The 21490-nt window shown below is 37.9% G+C and overlaps 1 protein-coding gene across 2 annotated transcripts in view; it reads right to left on the bottom strand.

Annotated features, from left to right (window-relative positions):
* Positions 1-21490, bottom strand: part of MSRA (methionine sulfoxide reductase A) — a 218792-nt gene that overhangs the window by 141445 nt on the left and 55857 nt on the right. For both annotated transcript variants that reach the window (XM_087960326.1, XM_087960328.1), the window contains exon 2: positions 6445-6513. In XM_087960326.1, the coding sequence (XP_087816452.1) occupies positions 6445-6513 (69 nt within the window). The remainder of the gene's footprint in view (positions 1-6444; positions 6514-21490) is intronic.

The raw sequence follows: 21490 nt of genomic DNA, 5'->3' as shown, positions 1-21490 counted from the left end.
CTCTCTTTGTATGGACTCAATTAAATTCGTGCTCATCTTATATACCATTACCTATCTTATTTACCATTCTATATCTTCTATATAACTTCTCCCCGCTTTTCATTCTTCTTAATTCTATTTTATTTAATTCATTTTAATTTAAATCATTGTATTTGTATTTTTGTCCATTCTTTCCAAATTATCCATTTATCTCATTCCCTACAATAAAAAAAAGGATTTCTCCTGAAATCACTGATCAGAGTATGATGCCTTTCTATCCTCTCCCTAAATTAATATTTAAAATAACACCTAGTACCCAATCTGATTCTGCTTAGTACATTCTACCTGCTAACTTTTAAAAAGAGAAAAAATAATAAGTCCAAAATAATTAATATAATTAGATAATAAATCTAAATGTTAAATCTTATAACATTCCAATTATCTATTTCAAAAAACAAATGCTAGAATAATAAGTTTATAGTAAAATCAACACAATAGTCAATTAAACTCTTTAATTAAACTTAATATTTTAAACATTCCTTTTAATATTTTATTAAATTTTAAAGTCTATCATTACTAAACATTTCAATATTTTAATCTTTTATTAATTCTTATAACATTCTAATTTTCTATTTCTAATACAAATACTACAATACCATCTTATGTACCTTGCAGAATCTTCTTTTTTAAAGAAATTATACATCACCCTTTATCCCTGAAAAAAATTCCTTTTCCCCCATCTTGTTTCATACCTTTGTGGCTTTTCCCCCTTTTCCCTTCCTTTCTTATCCCACCTGGCCTTTTACCTCCCCTCTAATAACCTCCGCCTTTTAGCTTCCCCTCTCTGTTGTATTCCTTTTTTTCTTTTTGCTTAGTAATATTGTGTTGATTTTGCATCTTATTTTTCTCTTTCTTGAGTGTTTTTAAGTCTTAAGTCCTTCATTTTCCTTCCTCTCTTTCTCCTTTCTCTCTTAATTAAATTTTTAGATTCATTGAAGATGGCGTCTCCTTCTTGTTGTTCTTCTTCTTCTTCTTCTATTTCCTCCATCTGTTGTTGTGTTTGCTGATAAATAGCAAGCGCCATTTCTAAAAAAGAAAGGCTTCCTTCACAGCGTCCTTGCTTTCTTTCTTTATTTTGCCATATTCCTTAAGTTCATCAACAGGTAAAGCCATTGTAAATCTTTTCTTTGTTCTTTTTCTTAAAGCAACCAAAATGTTTCAAAAGTTAGAACAATTCCCTAAAGTCCCAGAGACATCAGTCCAAACAAAGCACAAAGTTCTCACTTTCTCTTCCTGGGGTGGTATCAATAAAAAGGAAAAGAAAAAAAGCCCAATCTGTATTTTAGAGCCTTGTTGCAATTAATTTCCAGTCTCAAAATCTTCAAGGCATCTCCTCCAGCAAGATCTTAATATTTTTTGTCCTCTCCCTTCCCACTTATAACAAGAAGCCAAGTTTTACCTTTTTAAAAAAAAGACAGGTTTCTCAATGGCCATTTGTTGATTCCATAGGGAAGGAGAGTAAACGTTCCCTTTCAGCACCTCAGTTTTGCCGCTTGAAATTCTCCTCTGGAAACAAAGTATCATTCAAGAAGTCATAGTTTTCAGGATTAGGCGTCTCTTAAAGTCCTGGGTCAGCCAAAAAACTTTCTCTTAGAAACTTTCTCCCCTCTTCCTCCTGCTCAGTCTTACCCAGCTGCCGGTTTTCTTTGTGGCGGCCATTACAGACCGCCTTGAGAAAAGGGGTTTAGCTGGCTGGGGAGGGGGTCTGCAACTCCCCAAACCCCTCTCCGGATCCCCCCCTATCTTCGGCTGCCTCTGCGGGCAGCCTTAGCCTCAGATCCGTCAGGATCGGAGGCACCAAGACGGGCTAGCGCCGCAGGGATCGCGCAGGATCACGAATCCCTGCCGCTGGCGAAGCCGACAAACCGGAAGTTCCGATATAGGTCTGTAGTTTTGAATCTGCTGGTGATCTGTGCCCTATTTTGGAATTAGTGTGATATATGCTTCCTCCCATGATTTTGGTAGTTTCACTTCCACCATTGCTTCATTACAGGTGAAACTCAAAAAATTAGAATATCGTGCAAAAGTTCATTTATTTCAGTAATGCAACTTAAAAGGTGAAACTAATATATGAGATAGACTCATTACATGCAAAGCAAGATAGTTCAAGCCGTGATTTGTCATAATTGTGATGATTATAGCTTACAGCTCATGAAAACCCCAAATCCACAATCTCAGAAAATTAGAATATTGTGAAAAGGCTCAATATTTTAGGCTCAAAGTGTCCCACTCTAATCAGCTAATTAAGCCATAACACCTGCAAAGGGTTTCTGAGCCTTTAAATGGTCTCTCAGTCTGGTTCAGTAGGTATCACAATCATGGGAAAGACCGCTGACCTGACAGTTGTACAGAAAACCATCATTGACACACACCATAAGGAGGGAAAGCCTCAAAAGTTAATTGCAAAAGAAGTTGGATGTTCCCAAAGTGCTGTATCAAAGCACATTAATAGAACGTTATGTGGAAGGGAAAAGTGTGGAAGAAAAAGGTGCACAAGCAGCAGGGATGACTGCAGCCTGGAGAGGATTGTCAGGAAAAGGCCATTCAAAAGTGTTCACAAGGAGTGGACTGAGTCTGGAGTCAGTGCATCAAGAGCCACCACACACAGACGGATCCTGGACATGGGCTTCAAATGTCGATTCCTCTTGTCAAGCCGCTCCTGAACAACAAAAACGTCAGAAGCGTCTTACTTGGGCTAAAGAAAAACAGAACTGGTCTTTTGCTCAGTGGTCCAAAGTTCTCTTTTCTGATGAGAGCAACTTTTGCATCTCATTTAGAAACCAAGGACCCAGAGTCTGGAGGAAGAAGGGAGAGGCACACACTGCAAGATGCTTGAAGTCCAGTGTGAAGTTTCCACAGTCCGTGTTGATTTGGGGAGCCATGTCATCTGCTGGTGTTGGTCCACTGTGCTTCATTAAGTCCAGGGTCAATGCATCCGTCTACCAGGAGATTTTGGAGCACTTCATGCTTCCTTCCGCAGACAAGCTTTATGGGGATGCTGACTTCATTTTCCAGCAGGACTTGGCACCTGCCCACACTGCCAAAAGCACCAAAACCTGGTTCAATGACCGTACGATTACTGTGCTTGATTGGCCAGCAAACTCACCTGACCCGAACCCCATAGAGAATCTATGGGGCATTGCCAAGAGAAAGATGAGAGACATGAGCCCGAACAATGCAGAAGAGCTGAAGGCTGCTATTGAAGCAACCTGGTCTTCCATAACACCTCAGCAGTGCCACAGGCTGATAGCTTCCATGAGGCAGTAATTGCTGCAAAAGGGGCCCAAACCAAGTACTGAGTACATATGCATGCTTATACTTTTCGGAGGTCCGATACTGTTCTATGTACAATCCTTGTTTTATTGATTGCATGTAATATTCTAATTTTCTGAGATTGTGGATTTGGGGTTTTCATGAGCTGTAAGCCATAATTATCACAATTATGACAAATCATGGTTTGAACTATGTTGCTTTGCCTGTAATGAGTCTATCTCATATATTAGTTTCACTTTTTAAGTTGCATTACTGAAATAAATGAACTTTTGCACGATATTCTAATTTTTCGAGTTTTACCTGTATATACTTCTAGCATTCTTGTTTCCAGTGATTCTTGTAGGGTTTTATATAGCCCTTCTGGGAGTCCATCTGGCCCTGGAGTCTTGTTGTTTTTTTGTTTCTTTTAATCCCATTTGAGTTATTTCACTATTTAACATTTATTTTCTTCTGAAATTTTAGATACATATCTTTCTTTTAAATATTATTGTATATTTTCTTCTGTTATATCTTCCCGTCTATATAGGTCTGCAAAATATTTCCTTGTAATGTCTTTTTTCTTTTCTTTCTGGTGATTTTCATCTATCAGATGTTGTACTGACCTTCTTTCTTTTTCTTTCTTTAATTTGTGCGATAATCATCTACCTGGTTTATTTGCATGTTCGAAATAATTTTGCCTCACCATTCTGATGTTTTGTGCCCATTCTTCTTGCATCAATAGGTTTAATTTTTGTCTAGCCAGAGTCCTTTCTCCTTTTATTTTGTTGTTTTGTGGCTCTCTTTGTAGTATTATTTCCAGATTTTTAAGTTTATCTTGCAATGCAGTTTGTTGTTTTCTTTTTTCTTTGTTTCTTTGTGCCATATATGCTATTGTTAGTCCTCTTATATATGTTTTTGTGGTATCCCATAAGTTTTGAGGTATTGTTTGATGTTTCATATTTTCTCTAAAAAATATATCCAATTCTTTTTTAATCATTTGGCCATATTCTTTCTCTTTCAGGATCTTCTGATTTAACATCCATCTCCTTTTTATTTTCTGACCTTTCCAAGTTACTTTTATCGGATTGTGATCTGTTCATGTGTTTGTCTCTATTTCTATTTCCTCTATGTTTCTTCCTAGTTCCAAATTCGTCCAGATCATATCTATTCTTGACCATGAGTTGTGTGGACAAGAATAGAAAGTATACTGATTTTTATTTATTTATTTATCTCTTTCCATACGTCTCATAAGCCTAATTCTTGTATCATTTCATAGAATATTTTTGGAAGTGTTTTCCTTTTCTTCTTATTTGGGTTATTGCTTGCATTATATTTTTTGGGGTTCACTACTGCATTAAAGTTGCCCACCAAGCATATTCAAAAATATTCTTTCTCCCCAAAAAACCCACCAGACTCAACACTATTGGGTCAAATCCCAGCAATTTTGTTTTTATTTATTTATTAAATTTCTTTGCTGCCCATCTCACCATAAGGTGAGAATAAGAATCTGATTTTTAAAACAAGAGTTATACTTTACTTTCCTGAGGGACAAAGGACATTTTCATGATAATTAATCAAAGGCTTAAGTTCCAAAGATTATGGTAAGATTAATTGACATGAAGACATATCTCAATAGTTGCAGAAATGATTCAGTACTTCAGAATACTTGTCTCCTTGTTAAGCGCTATAAAATGAAATAAACCAAATTCTTTATCTTTACATTCCACCTTTACTCAAGAGCTAAATATGATGTACATAGCACCATCCCACAAAATAACTGTAAAATAGTTTAATCTGAGAGCAGTGACTTCCCCAAGTCATGTAGTGAGCTTGTATTGATTAGTTTCCTCAATTATTTTTCATACAAAAGTTTGAACTGTAGCTTGCTAAATATCAAGGTAGAAGAACCTATTAAGCTTTAGCCCCACTATGAATAATAGCAGACATCTGTGTACTTGTTTGCAATTTGGGGTGGGTGGGTGCATGATGCACCAATACTCTTATTTCTAATCAGTGTGTTTTGCTTTGTTGTACCTCACCCAAAGTCCCATGATTGAGGCAATGGACAATCTTGTAAATAAATATATAATAAGTCTAGCATATTACAACTGATGGTTAGCACCTACTTGAAGTTAGATAAGGTTCAACTAAATTTAAGGGGAGTTGGACCTAGTCCACTGGTGACTACATAGGGATTCTAGTCTGATTCCTCTTTTAATTCCACCCCACCCCCAGTTTCTGCTATTCTTTCTCCCATAAACACAATCTTAATTCTCTACAATTTAGATATTTTAAAGTTCCATTCAACTATCGAGTTATTCCATAAGCTTATCATAACTAAATTCTTTACAAGATTGTAAATTACCATTTAAGATAATAAAACACAAATATCTTTTGAGAAACAGCTAAGTCAGTGCAAACCATTGACTAAAAATCCTTAATCATAAAAGTATATTTAATTTCTGCTGATTTTTAAGAACCACATTTATATTTGTAGCCTGTAATGTTTAAAATGGCTTCTGGCTAAACACAATAATGACTAATATCTTTTGCCATTCCCTTCTAAAAAAAATAACTAGGAGCAATAGTGAATGTATTCTTTATTGTAATGCAGTAAGTTTGAGCTGTAATCCATCATTACATGAATCCTTTATTTAATTTTGTGTGTGTCTACCTTCAGATCAGTTTTTACTCCTGGTTACTGCCTGGACATGTCCCTCACTTTTCTTGGCAAGATTTCAGAAGCAGTTTGCTTCCCAAGGCCTAAGAAAGGGTGACTGCCCTAAATTGCCCAGCTAGCTTTGTACCCAAGGCAGGCCTAGAAACTCAGGTCTCCCAGTTTCTAACCACTATATCAACTGGCTCCCTCATTCCATATTGCAATCTTCATTCATTTTTCATATCGGGTACATATACTTATCTGTATGTATTGGAGGGGTCTTTTTTTTAACAAGTAAAAAGACTAGATTGGATATTGAAAATTCGAATTCATCCATACTTCGATGAGTTATCATTTTAAAAAGAGATAATAGTGATAAACAATTTATTGAGGCAAAGAATTATGGTGATATTCATTAATAATAATAGAAACAGCATAATTTAATATAAGTCTAGACAGAAATAAAGTCTCAATATTAGACAAATTGAACTTACCAAATATTGCCATGTGCATTCCCTCTGGAAAGGGTTCAACCATACTGTTCCCATTCACATGATGTTTACCTGAAAATCAAAGCAATATTACCTTATCAAATAGGAACGTTTGTTTGGCTTATATGGCTCATCTTATATACCTGGGGATCTTCATGTGGGCCCTATTCTCAATTTCCTAAAACAATACCTCTCTATACATAAATGATCACATTATCTGGGCTTCAGCTTCACCCTAAGTTGAGGGGAAGGAACCAGATTTTCAAGATTTTCTAGAGAGCTAATAGGATGGTGGCCTTCTGGATGCTAGTTTTCCACAGGGCAAGGTTTGCTACCAACCTCATGCTTATTCTCGAATATATGTTTCTGTCATGAGTCTCATTCACATTATCAGAGAACTATTATTGAATTTTAAAATTTATATTGCTTCTATTATTCTGTTCAAAGATATTCTGTAATTCTACATTAATTTACTGCATGTAAGTTCCATTTAATTTGGGTCTTACTTTTAAATACAGTTACATAGGACCGATGAACCTCACAATTAAAAAATGAACAAAACGACAAGATAATATTCCCAAAGTAGCAGCAATTAATCAAAAGTTCAAACAAATTGGCCTTAAATTACCACCTGACTTCCGGTTTGTCGGCTTCGAAAGCGGCAGGGATTCGCGAAGCTGCGCGATCCCTGCTGCGCTAGCCGCTTTTGGGGCTCCGATCCGGATGGGTGCGGAGCTAGGCTGCCCTGCAGGGGCAGCTGAAGATAGGGGGGGATCCGAGAGGGGTTTGGGGTGTTGCAGACCCCTCCCGGCCGGCAGAACCCCTTTTCCCAAGACAGCAGCGGCAGAACCGTAATGGTCGCCACAAAGAAGCTGGCAGCCAGGTAAGAAAGAGCAGGAGGAAGTGGAGAAAGTTTTTGAAAGGAGAAAGTTTTTCTTGGTTCCTAGGACTCTAAGACATATTTAACAAAATTCCTGAAAAGTATGACTTTCTGAATGATACCTTCTAGAAGAGGGAAAAAGCGGCAGTTTGATGGTGCTGAAAGGAAAGCTTACCCTCTTTTCCTACGGAATAAATAAGTGGATATTAAGAAACCTATTTTTTTTTAGGTGAAAACTGGCTTTAAGCAATTTCTATTATAGTATTTGTTTTTAATATTTAGATCTATTGTTTAACTATGTATTTAATTATTCTGGATGTAATGTACCAAGCAAAATCGGATTGGGTATTGGGCGTTATTTTAAAGGTTAATTTGATTAATTTAGTGGGGAGATAGAAAGGCATCATACTCTGATTAGTGATTTCAGGAGAAACTTCTTTTTTTTATAAGGAACGAGACAAAGGGACAATAAAGAATGGACAAAAGATACAAATATAATGACTCAAATTAAGATGATTAATTAAGATAGAATTAAGAAGAGTGAAATATGTGGAGAAGTTAATATAGAAGACTTAGAATGGTAAATAAAATAAGTAATGATATGTAAGATGAGCATGAATATAATTGAAGTCCATGAAGAGAGAGATACCTGGGTCCAAGTTACTTTCCAAAAGATTTTTTATGTTTTGTGTGTTGTGTGTATATGTTTTTTTGAGGGGGGAGAATTAATAAAACCTTGCAGAAATATAGAATGAGAATAATGGTAACTAAGTCAGAAAGAAATAGATGAAATAATAATAATAAAATTGAATAAGAGTAAAGAGAAATAAAGAGAAATTGGATAAGAGGTTTTTGTATGTTTATATGGAAATGGTTTAAAACAGAATTATAGTTTATCTGACTTGTTAAATTTATAATGGAAAAAGGTTTAAACATGTAATGGATAATGATGATTTGTGTGTTTTGAAAATTAATAAAACTTGTTTAAAAAAAAAAAAATTACCACCTAAAAATGGAAGGACTGATTATGTGCCATCAAGTCATTTTCAACTCTTAGCAACCACATGGGTATGAGTTTTTTCATTCTAAAATGGAAGGAACCAAACTGACATTTTAAACAATGCCATTCCATCAAGTATCTTCTGATCAGAAAGATGAAATATAAATCAAACAAATAAATAACTACAGATTACATGCTTTCACAGAACAGACCTTTACGAAAGGAAGTGACAAAAAGAAGGGCCTTTGAAATTTAAGCAAGTTACTGTAATATGAGAAATACCATTCTGTATAGTATCTTGTTCCTGTGCGTTTAAAGCAGTGGTTCCCAAAGTGGGTGGTACCACCCCCTGGGGGGCGGTGGGATGCCTTAGGGGGGAGGTAAGAGGCAAGGGGGCCGGCAGGGGGGCGCTGAGACATGGCAGGGGGGCGTTCAAGGTGCCGGCCCTGCAGGCTCACTGACTGCCAGCCATGCAGCCCATTGACTGTTTCATCGCTTCGTAGCCGGCGCCTCGAATGCGGAACCCGCACGCAGTGAGCCTTGCCAAGCCTGTGGGGAGAGAGGTGGGAGGTGGTGGAAAGAGGGCGCCTTAAGCGTGCAGGCTGCCCTCTCCGGTGGAAGTGGCGGAGGGGCTCCAGAAGGCCCGAAAGCAAAACCCTCCCAAGGCGCACAGTGAAAGGGGTGTGTGGTCTGGCATTAGGGCCCCCTTCCCCAGAGGAGAACAAGGGAGCACGCAGCACCCGCCCAGCCTCCGCCTCTCCAGCCAGCCGGGCTTGAGCGCAGGATGCGGGTGGATGCAGCTGCAGCTCTCCAAGTCACGTGGCTTGGTTTGGTTCAGCTCTATGTGGCCGTCCCAGACCTAGAACCTAGCCTCCCTCTGCAGCCCGGTTCTTCCGACTGAGCCCTGCGCTTGCTTGCTTGCTTGCTTAGTTTCCAAGCAATCGTTCCCTCCGCCTCCGCTGGTCTGGGCTGCTTCCACATGCCTTCCTCCTCCCAGGCGGAGTATAAAGATGGGCGGAACGCTTCACTGAAGTTGGGAGTCTCTGAGCATGTGCAGAGTACCTCCCCTTGATTGGCCCGATGGAAGTGGACCTTGGGTTGAAGCAAAGAAGGTGAGGTTGGCTGCATCGCTGCCCTGGGGAGGTTGGCATTGCAAAATTGGATGCCAAAGGGGGCTGGAGAAGGGGCAGAGGGGCAGCTGCAGGTGGCTTGAGAAAGGCAGAGGGGCAGCTGCAGGGGGCTGGAGAAGGGGCAGAGGGGCAGCTGCAGGGGGCTGCAGAAGGGGCAGAGGGGCAACTGCAGGGGGCTGCAGAAGGGGCAGAGGGGCAGCTGCATTAAGAAGCAGGAAGATCTTAGCCATGGTTTATTCATTGACTAAGCTGGAATCAACAGCATGCTAAACTCTAAACCAGAATGGCTGGGTTGATATATTCAGCCCATGTTTCTCAACCTTGGCAACTTGTGTGGACTTCAATTTCCACTCTGGCTTTGCTCTACTTTCCCAAAGTGCTACCGCTGTTGCATTCTTTCTGTCTGTCTGTCCGTCCATCCATCCATCCAAAAGATCTGCCTGTCTGTCTGCCTGCCTTTCTGTCTACCTACCTATCTATTTATCTATCTATCTACCAATATAGATCTATCTATCTATCTATCTATCTATCTATCTATCTATCTATCTATCTATCTATCTATCCATACATCCATCCAAAATGTCTGCCTGTCTGCCTGCTTGCCTACCTACCTGTCTTTCTGTCTACCTACCTATCTACCTACCTACCAATATAGATCTACCTACCTACCTAATCTACCAATCTTCTTACCTACCTACCTACCTACCTATCCATACATTCATCCAAAAGGTCTGTCTGCCTGCCTATCTATCTATCTATCTACCAATCTATCTACCTCTCTCTCTCTCTCTCTCTCTCTCTCTCCACCCATCAATCTATCCATGTTCGAAGCGCCAGCCCCGCAGGCACATTGGGAAAGTAGAGCAAAGCCAGTCTGGGAGGGAGGGAGGGAAGGAGGGAGGGAGAGAGAGAGAGAGAGAGAAAGAGAGAGAGACCTGATGCATCAGATTAAATGAGGCCTAGTTTAGACTGAGGCCCTTTTCCACATTGAAACATCTTTGCCAGCACATTGAAATCTCTTTGGCTTCTATTAAAGGTTTTGTGGACAAAACATGTTCAAGACTATCAGGAAGCTCTCACATTTTGTTGAGGCTTTAAACAGGATCCATTGGACCAGATCTCCACCCTAAAAATTACTTTTCCCCAATGTATTACAGTGCCAATTCTGAAGAAGGCAAAACCAAAATGTACTGGTAAATTACAAGGAGAACACACACACACACACACACACTCCCTTCTAACCCTGCTGGAGCAGGTGATTGGACTAGAATAGATATCTCATTATCTTTTCTCCTCCCTCCTTCCCTCCCTCCTTCTTTATTTCTTTTTCTTTCTGTCCCTTCCTTCCATCCCCCTCTCTTTGTCCCTTTTTCTTTCTTTCCCTTTTCTCTTTCTTTTCTTCTCTCTCTCTTTCTCTCTCTTTTCTTTCTCTCTCTTTCCCTCTCTCAGGCTCACCCCACTGACTCGACTTGCTTGGGCAAGAGGTCTGTAGAGGGCATGCATAAGCACACCAACGTGCCTACCGTCCCTGTCCTATTATTTCTTTTATTTTTCTTATATGTACCCATTTCATGTATTCATAACTATGTATATACTTATACCTATTATCTTGTAAGCGATTGACAAATCAAATCAAATAAATGAATAAATAAATAAATAAACAAATAAATAAACTGCAGTAATCTAAATGCATACTAATTAAGGATTGAGTAAACTGATAATGGAGCAGAAAGAGTTGCACTGGCATACCAACTATTCCTATTCCTCCTTGGCCACAACTTTCACATGTTTAAATAGGAACCATAAGACCTGGATGAGCTCCATTTCACAAACCAACTTCTTTGTGGATGTTTGTCCATATCTAGAGTAACTACCAGCATCCCTTTTATCAGATCACTCTAATGTGAATTGATGTAAAACAACTTGGCCTTGCTAAAATTTAATCAGAACTGATTAAATCAAGATCCTGGATCCGTCCAAATCCTGAGACACACTAATTCAGCCTTTCCAGGGCAGCTCTGGTTTGGCCCAGGATGGCAAAATATAGTTAAGTGTCATCAATATATTGAACTGACAAATGACTTTTTCCACCAACTTCATATACTGTAAATATTAGATAACATGAGCAAAAGACCTCTGTGGCACATCACACTAAAGCAGTGGTTCCCAAAGTGGGCATGATCATATTTCAATCTGATGCATCAGATTGAAATGAGGCCTAGTTTAGACTGAGGCCCTTTTCCACATTGAAACATCTTTGGCTTCTATTAAAGGTTTTGTGGACGAAACATGGTCAAGACTATCAGGAAGTTCTCACATTTTGTTGAGGCTTTAAACAGGATCCATTGGACCAGATCTCCACCCTAAAAAATTACTTTTCCCCAATGTATTAGAGTGCCAATTCTGAAGAAGGCAAAACCAAAATGTACTAGTAAATTACAAAGAGAACACACACACACACTCCCTTCTAACCCTGCTGGAGCAGGTGATTGGACTAGAATAGATATCTCATTATCTTTCTCCTCCCTCCCTCCCTCCCTCCCTCCTTCTTTATTTCTTTTTCTTTCTGTCCCTTCCTTTCATCCCCCCCTCTTTCTTTGTCCCTTTTTCCTTCTTTCCCTTTTCTCTTTCTTTTCTTCCTTCTCTCTTTCTCTCTCTCTTTCTTTTCTCTCTCTCTTTCCTTCTCTCAGGCTCACCCCATTGACTTGGTGCACCACTCCTCTCGGACTTGCTTGGGCAGGTCCCTCCAGTGCAGCAGGCTCAATGGGGTGGACCTGCGGGTCCAGCACCTAAAACGCGGCAGTAGCGGCACATTTGAAAAGTCGAGCAAAGCCAGTAAGTCAGTAATTTTTGCTGCAAAGAATAACAAAAGCTTCTGGGTTGTGCACAAGAAGGGACACATATGTCAATGCAATTCAGCAACATAAAATAAAGAAATAAAAATAAAACAAATCAACAAGAATTGGCAAAGCATCTCTGATTAGATTTATTCACTACTAGGATCTAATCAGAGATGCTTTTCCGATTCTAGTCCAATGACCTGCTCTTGCAGGGTTAGAAGGGAGTGTGTGTGTATGTGTATGCACGGCTGTCAAAACTCCAAAAACAGGTCAAGTAGCTCTGGGGAGGCCATAAATGAGCACTTGCTAAACAACCAGCCATTAAGTGAGGACCACTTGTATTTGGTTTGCCAGTCACCTGGCCATACCCACCCAGTCACATAACCACCAAACCACACCTACTCATTCACGTGACCAGCAAGCCACACCCTCAAATTAGGCCACGCCCACAGAAATTTGAATCCCACCCCTGGGTGGGGGACACCGAGGATGAGTTTGTAACACCAGGGGGGGGGGGGACTGAAAAAGTTTGGGAACCCCTGCACTAAAGCAACCAGAAATGTGAGTCTGCTACTCCAGAGTTCAGATAGAAGCAAACTACAATAAAGCAATGTCCCCCAATTGCCACCCCTTGCCGATGACTCAGCAAAATGCCAGGAGTGATGATATCAAAGGTCACCAATAAGTTCAAAGAGATTAAGAGGGTCTCTATATTCAACTATATTTCAACAATAGCTAACAATGTCATTTTTGCCCCATGATTTGGGCCTGAATTCTGAAATACAGATAATCTGTTTCTTCTAGGATCTTCAATAACTGAGTTCCACCAAGGTAGCATTATTCACACCTTCAAAGAAGCATTAACAGCAGGGGTGGGATTCTACAGGTTCACATCTATTCACTAGAACAGGTTGTTAACATTCTAAGCAGTTTGGAGAACCAGTTGTTAGAAGAAATTACTGGTCTAATCCTGTAAGGAAGGCAGGAAGGAAACATTCTGGTGCTGTTTACAGAAACTGCCTCTCCATTAACCCTTATTACATTCTTGGCAGGAATAGACTTCCTGTCTCAGGAACTTCTCTGGAGGTTTTTTCCCCTCCTTTGCTGGTACTTTGCATGTGTGGAATGGCCATTCAAAGTTACAATGGCACTGAAAAAAGTGACTTATGACTATTTTTCACAGTTACGACTGTTGCAGCATCCCCACAGTCATGAGAGGCCAGGCGAGGAGATGCGTGCCTCGATGTGAGTGATATTGAGTTGGCCACGCCCAGCCAATAACATGACCACCAAGCCATGTCCACCCAGTCACATGACCACCAAGCCATGCCCACCACCTAAGCCACACCCACAGAACCGTTTGTTAAAAACTTTGAATCCCACTCCTGATTAACAGTCTCCATGTTTAGTCACTCACATCCTACTGGCCATCCAAAAAAGCTGGAGAGATATGGATCCAGCTCACAGGTATCAAGACTCATACCACACCTAAACCTGTTCATTTATTTGAATCCTACAATATGAAAGGAATGTCAATAATACACTATCTTGTTCATCACAATGGACTCTGTCCAATTGACAGAGTAAATTCAAGCAACTTTATTTACCAAGAAACCCACAAATTCATCCGTCATGCTTGAAAGAAATTTAACTTACCCATCTTATCTTAAAATAGTCTCAGTAACTCTGAATAAGGCTTCTAGGCAAGAGTCTGCAGATGCAGTAAGTGCAGAAGAACAATCTCATCATGTGGATGACATAATGATGCAAATGATGAATTTCAATCAATTATGTCACTGCAATGAAGTGCTATTTGACTGAACAGACTATAGGGAATTACAGATATCCTGTGCCTCAGTTCTGCAAAACCAATAGATTTATAATGATAAGTCTATTCTGACCGAATTTACTGTATATATCATGCTAAGCTGGCTGGCAGACCTGGCATTCAGAACAGCTTTCATTTCAGTTCTTAGTGCTCTTCAGCCATCTTGGTGGTGATGGACACTGAAGTAAAATACAGCTAATCCTCGACATACAACAGTTCATTTAGTGACCTTTCAAAGTTACAACAGCACTGAAAAAAGTTACAACCTCTGCAGCAGCCCCACAATCATCTGATCAAAATTCAGATGCTTGGCAACTGGTTCATCTTTATGACCTTTGCTACGTCCCATGTGATCATATTTGTGACTTTCTGACAGGCAAAGTCAATAGGGAAGCCAGATTCACTTAACAACCAGGTTAGTAACTTATCAACTGCAGTGATTCACTTAACAACTGTGGCAAGAAAGATTGTAAAATGGGGCAAAACTCACTTAACAGATATCTGACTTAATCACAGAAATGTTGGGCTCAATTAGGGTCATAAGTCAAGGACTACCTGTACCTTTAGAGATATAGGAATATACTTTTTGTTTCTTATTATTTTGAAGATAATATGAAATTTATACATTTGAACTGAATATAACAACATATTTTTCTGGTCACTGCAGCTTTTCACTTTTAATGAAAGAGGTAAATACACCATAGCTTAAGCTATTCATGCTTTTTACCATGTATAATCAATATTTCTTTCCCAGGTACATGGTATTTACAATAAACTAGTAGACTTCTAAAATACTTTCAGTTATGCTTATTGAAATGAAATTCACATCTACATTTTATTTCAAAACCAATTTCTCATGTTCTTCCTATATGTCTTAAGAAAATTAATGGTTGTTCCTCCTTTCTTTAAACCACTATCCATTAAGTCACAAAATTGCACAACAGATCCAAGATGCTGCATTGTTAAATACATATATTTCCACCATGCTACTACCTTTTGTTTGGAGTAAGCAATGTTATACATAATACTGTACAGAGTAGAATTAAGAAATAGAAAGCTCAAGATATTGAAGCTGTGACATAAGAAAAGGAAACAGTGATAAATTCAAATTATACTAATACTATTCATTATACCTCTTCATATCTTTCTTCTCTTGCAAACCATTTCTGTACAAGCGTCATACATTGCCTTTTCTTCTTTAAACCTTTCACGTTTTTTGAGGATCTCATTAATTCTGTACAAACGTTATCCTTTTCTTCTCCATCTATTCATTCTTCATTCATATATTTGTGTTGTGATTCAATCCTCGTATATGATTAAATTGTCTCAACATACATCTTTCATAATGGTCATTCACTTTTGCACTCAATGTACATTCATTCAGCACCCATTCATTCTCAACCCTTTCTTTTCTCATTTTCTCATACAGACTTGTTTTAACCAATTCTCACTGCATTCAGCTTGCTTTTATGCTTCTTCTGACATACCCAGTTTTCATTTCCATGTAATTAAGTAAGAAGCATACACAGGCTTTTCTCTTCTTTCAACATTTCACTCAACATAATACCTATTACAATTCTCCACAGCTTACATTTCCTAAAATTTATTCATTCATTTTTAATTGTCAGTAAAATTCTATCAAAGTATACAAATTCACCTATTTATTATAGTTTGGAGTTTCAGTGGGCTTTATTTGTTTAGTCACATTTGTATATTGCCTATTCATATAACTTTATTTGTGTTATAAACTTATGGAGGCTTCCTCCCATTTTCTCTGTCAATTCCCGGTCAAAAGAAATCAATTTTTAATTACACACCTAGTTGCATTATACTATTTATATAACATTTGCTGCGAAACATTTGAGTTGTTACCCACTATCATATGCATATACATTTACATCCCCAAGAAACATATGTTTAATGTCACCCACAAGAATTCTATATTTATATCTGTGTATGTGTATGCATTCCGAATATAATTTTTATTACAGACATTTTTCCATGAAGTAATAATAAGAGATTTTGAGTTAAAAATAAATGAAGAAAAGTAGTAGAAAGTAATAAAAAGAAACCTAAAAAATTAAATAAAAAATAATAAATAAAAAAGTGGTTTCCAGTCTTAACAGCAGTTATTATGTTTATATTTTGTCCTCTCTAAGGTTACATCAGTTTCCTTCTTTCCCTAATAATCAAATCCATAAATAATCAGATCATTTATCCAGCAAAAAGTCAATAAGGGGTTCCCACAGCACTTTTATATACATATGCATAAATTCTTTAAAACAATGAAAAGGAAAAATACAATCAACTAATGATGATTAACTTCTGGGCTAAATGGCAATTTCTGGGATGCTGATGTTTCACCAGCAACTATTGCTGGCATCTTCAGAGGCAGTGATCTGCTCCAAAACAACTTCTCAGTAGCTCACAGGCAACTAAACAGGGCTGACTATGATCTAGCTTCTGATTGAACTTTCCAGCTGATATTTGATTGGCTCATATAATGGTATCAGCCTCACCAGTAGATCAGACCAGGAATCTGGTCTTGCAACAGAATCCTGCAAATCTGATTGTATTGTACTTCCTCCCATGCTTGTATGAATTAGAGAAGTGTCTATCTGAACTTCTTCCATATATTTCCTGCTTGTTTGGGAGTAAAGATACGTGTACGCACGCCCTCAACTACCTCAATTCAAACTACAACTGGCCTTAAATGCAAGCTACTCAATGCAAGAAGCCTTGTAAATAAAATACCTGAATTTCTCCTCTTACTAAATACGGCTAAATTCGACATCATATTTGTCTGTGAAACATGGTTCAACGCATCTCTCCCTGACTCCATTACCTCAGTAAGAGACTATCTTGTTTTCCGATCTGATCGTGAAATCCGTAGAGGAGGTGGTGTTGCTATCTTCTGTAAAAAGTCCTTACATCTAAAAAACATCCAAATTACCTAAGAGCTTGCTCTTCCTGAGACCATTATCTGTGAACTGACCTTAAATATCACATTTCGGTTCTTACAATGTTACAGAGCCCCTGATTATGACATCGAACATACAAACAACCTAAATACACTACTAACATGGGCAGCATCCTGCCCACATGCTTTTATCTTTCTTGGTGACTTCAATCTACCTCGTATTAACTGGACCCTAAATGAATGTACAACTGAACCCATACATGCAACCTTCTACAATGCTGTAACAAATCTGGGACTTGAACAACTAGTAACCAACAATACTAGGCTTAACAACTGCCTCGATCTCATCTTCTGCAATAGTTTGAATTCAATTTATGGAATACAAATTAAAGAACCCTTTTCCAACAGTGACCACATGATTGACTTTTGTCTTAACATACGTCCACACAAAAATCATCACAACAACAAAATCCCCAATTATAATTTCAAAAAAGGCAATTATGATCTTATAATCAACGATCTCTCATCCCTTGATTGGCAATTTCTATTTACTGGATGCAATACTGTTGAAGACCATTACAACATATTCTTAACTAGAAATCAAAAAAGCCATCAAACTATCAAACTCCCCAAACCAGGAAAAACAGATTACCCATAACAATAAGGAAGCTTCAATCCAAAAAGAGATCACTTTGGTGAAAAAACAAATCTGGTCATGTTGCCAACTTCAAAAGCCGTTACAAAAATCCATGCCACCAGATTAAAACTGAATGCACTAATTATCACATTAAACAAGAGGAAAACCTTCTACGCACAAATTCCACCCGTGTGTTCTACAATTTTGTAAACAACAAACTAAGACTCAAGGTCCATCCCACCCCTGAAAGGACCGAATGGCAAAGACTGCAACGACGACACCATCAAAGCAAACCTCTTTAAACCTCATTCTTTGGCTCAGTACAGCAGTGGATCAAGCCCAGTACTTCCTAGTTGAACCACAGACAACTACAATGATCTAATACATATCGATTTTACAGAAGACATTGTTGAAAAAGCACTGCGCAATCTAAAACCATCCCCGTCTATTGGACCGGACGGAATATGTGCCTACTTCTTAAAAAAGCTATGCACTGCTAGGGCCGAACCTCTAAGCATAATCTTTGAAAAATCTTTCAGGACCAGCTCCTTACCAAAACTATGGTCACAGGCCACGGTCATCCCCATCTTCAAAAAGGGAGACCCCAGCCTAGTTGAAAATTACAGACCAATCTCCTTATGCTGCGTCACCTGTAAAGTCATGGAATCAATTATTAACCAATCCATTATCCTCCACTTAGAGACAAACAGCCTACTCTTTAATAAACAATTTGGTTTCAGAAAAAAACTATCCTGAAATCTGCAATTCTTACACTGCAAAAACATATGGACTACACAACTCAATCAGGGCAAAGCAATAGACACAATCTACATAGACTTCTGTAAAGCCTTTGATTCAGTGGTACACGACAAACTACTCCTAAAAATAAAATCCTATGGTATCTCTGGACAACTGAATAACTGGATAGAAGCATTCCTGTCAAACAGACAACAAATGGTCAAAATTGGGAGCGTCCTATCAAATTCTGTACGTGTCAACAGTGGTGTCCCCCAAGGCAGTGTTTTAGGACCAACTCTCTTCATACTCTACATAAATGACCTCTGTGATCATATTAAGAGCAACTGCATTCTCTTCGCTGATGATGTAAAGCTATTCAACACCACAGACAATACTACTACCCTCCAAAAAAACTTTAACTATGTATCAGAATGGTCAATCAAATGGCAACTTCAAATCTCAACAAATAAATGCTCTGTCTTACATATTGGCAGAAAAAATCAGAAAATAAAATACAAGCTAAATAGTCAAGACCTTGTTGAGGATCCAAACTTTGTCAAGGACCTTGGAGTACTCATCTCAAATGATCTAAGTGCTAGAGCCCACTGTAACTACATAGTGAAAAAGGCATTAAGAGTTGTTAATCTTATCCTACATAGCTTTTTCTCTGGTAATATTACACTACTAACTAGAGCATACAAAATATTTGCTAGACCTATACTTGAATACAGCTCATCAGTCTGGAACCCATATCATGTATCTCATATTAACACAGTTGAGAAAGTCCAGAAATATTTCACAAGTAGTTCCTCTACTCATTGCAGAATACCTTATGCCACCAGACTTGAAATTCTTGACCTAGAAAACCTAGAACTACGCCGCCTCCAGTCCGATCTAAATATAGTATATATAAATCATACATTGCAATGTCCTACCTGCAAATGAATACTTCAGCTTCAATCATAACAATACAAGAGCACACAATAGATACAAACACAAGGTTAACCGCACCAAATTTGACTGCAGAAAATACGACTTCAGCAACAGAGTGGTCAATGTTTGGAATACTCTACCTGACTCTGTGGTTTCTTCCTGAAACCCCAAAAACTTTAACCTTAGACTGTCTACTATTGACCTCACCCCCTTCCTAAGAGGCCTGTGCATAAGCGCACCAATCGTGCCTACCGTCCCTGCCCTATTGTTTTTTATTTTTCTTATAAGTATCTATCTCATGTATTCAAAACTATATTTATTCTTATACCTGTATCTTGTAAGCGATTGACAAATCAAATAAAATGTAAAAAAAAATGTAAATGTTTCTCCTTGTAGTGATGGTTATCTCACCTATCTCCATCAAGGTTATCTTTCTTACATTTTACACACAGGAATCCAAGGAAGTTGGTTCCTGGGTGATTCTTTGTCCAGGTTAACTTCCAATTGGCCTAACCTGAGGAAATTTGAAAAGATTAGTCCTTGTGATAGGCTACTGCTTGTGTTCTTTCAGGTGAAGCTGCTATGCTATAGATTATTTTTGTCATTGGTTAATTAAGGGTGTTTGTCCTAGTATAGTATAGTGTAAAGCTGGGATTCAGGCTTTGTTGACCTTCAGATTTGATTCCTTTTGGTTAACATTGTTAGAATGTTTATGAACCTCTATAACTTCTCTATGCAGTCACATGCAATAATTTGACATCATTACCAGTACATTTGTCTTCAAATTGGAACTTTTGTTCATAGTGTCTAGATGGCAATGCCTTTTACATTCCTTTAGTTAAGCATTGAGATAATATTTTACAGTTCTAAAAATAACTGTGGGGGATACAGTAAACCCCTGATTATAGAAGTAGAGATCTAAATTGTGTTTCTCCAATGATTTTTCAATTTAATCTGTAACCTTGTCAACATAAGGGAGAAATGCCATTCCCACTGAGGCTTGTTTCCCCTTAGATTATATACTTATTATTATATTTATTGTTGGATTGAATTGCCTGCCTGATCTCCCTGGCAGAGCATTCATTAGCTTGTAAAGCACTATCCAAAAGTCTGAATTCCTCTGATAATTTTTCAGATTCACAGATATATTTAGAGGGTCACTAAAACTTTTGACAATCCTTCTCTTCTGGCAAGAATATTAGTTGGAATTTTTATTAGACAGTGTCTGTGTCTGTTGGCTTTCAGTAATTGTTGACATTCTCTCTTAATTATTAAAACATTCAAAAATGGAAGTTTTCTTCTTCCATCATAAATTGAATAGTTAGATGAATACTATTCAAATGCTGCAGAAATTTATTGAATTCTTGAGCCTGAAAAATTATTCTCATTTTAATTTGATCCCAAATCATATAATCACTTTTATTTTTAATTCCATTTACTTTCTTTGATGCTCCTTCTTTAGCCCTCTTTACCCATTCAGTTTCTTTTTTCATTGAAAACATTCTGCATTTTTCATGCCTCTTTTAAACTTAGCTGTTCCTTGCTCTGTTTGATTAGTTGATTTACAACTTTTTTCCCTCTATGTGCACATAAAATCTTTCTCATTGACTATATCCTCCTACTTGCATTTTTCCTCATCCACAGCTTCTTTCATGTCATCATTCAAGCAAGCATCTTGTTTTATAATTCCCATTAACATAACTACACACTTCAATAGCATTCTATAATACAATTCTTTTCACTGTGTTTGAAGCAGCTTTCACATCATTTTCCTGTATGACTATTTTCTATTCATTCTGTTCAGAATTAATTTATCTTGTAATACTTTTTGTACAAGAATAGTACTTTCTCTTTCAGAAATTGTTTTTTTTTCTTTTTAGTTTAGTTTAGTTTTTTCTACTAGTTTCTTTCACTTCTTTCATTTTTTTCCAAGATCCACTCCTGATACTACCAAAAAGTTCTATCCCTCATCTGGAACCTCTTGTCATGCATATAAGAAAGAATATAGAGGTTCCCAAGTTCTATTTTTCATCAGAAAGAATGAATCATGCTTTTCAACTAATTCATTTGCCATGTAATGGAATATGAACAGACTTATGCTTAAATCATATAACTACAAAGCTATTACTGCAACTGCAAAGTT

Source organism: Notechis scutatus, chromosome 1 (assembly GCF_049901735.1).
Source record: "Notechis scutatus isolate UNSWTSFEM ecotype Mainland chromosome 1, rNotScu1.2, whole genome shotgun sequence".
Lineage (NCBI taxonomy): Eukaryota > Metazoa > Chordata > Lepidosauria > Squamata > Elapidae > Notechis > Notechis scutatus.
The sequence above is the reverse complement of the archived record's forward strand: the minus strand, read 5'-3'. Positions and strand labels throughout refer to the sequence as shown.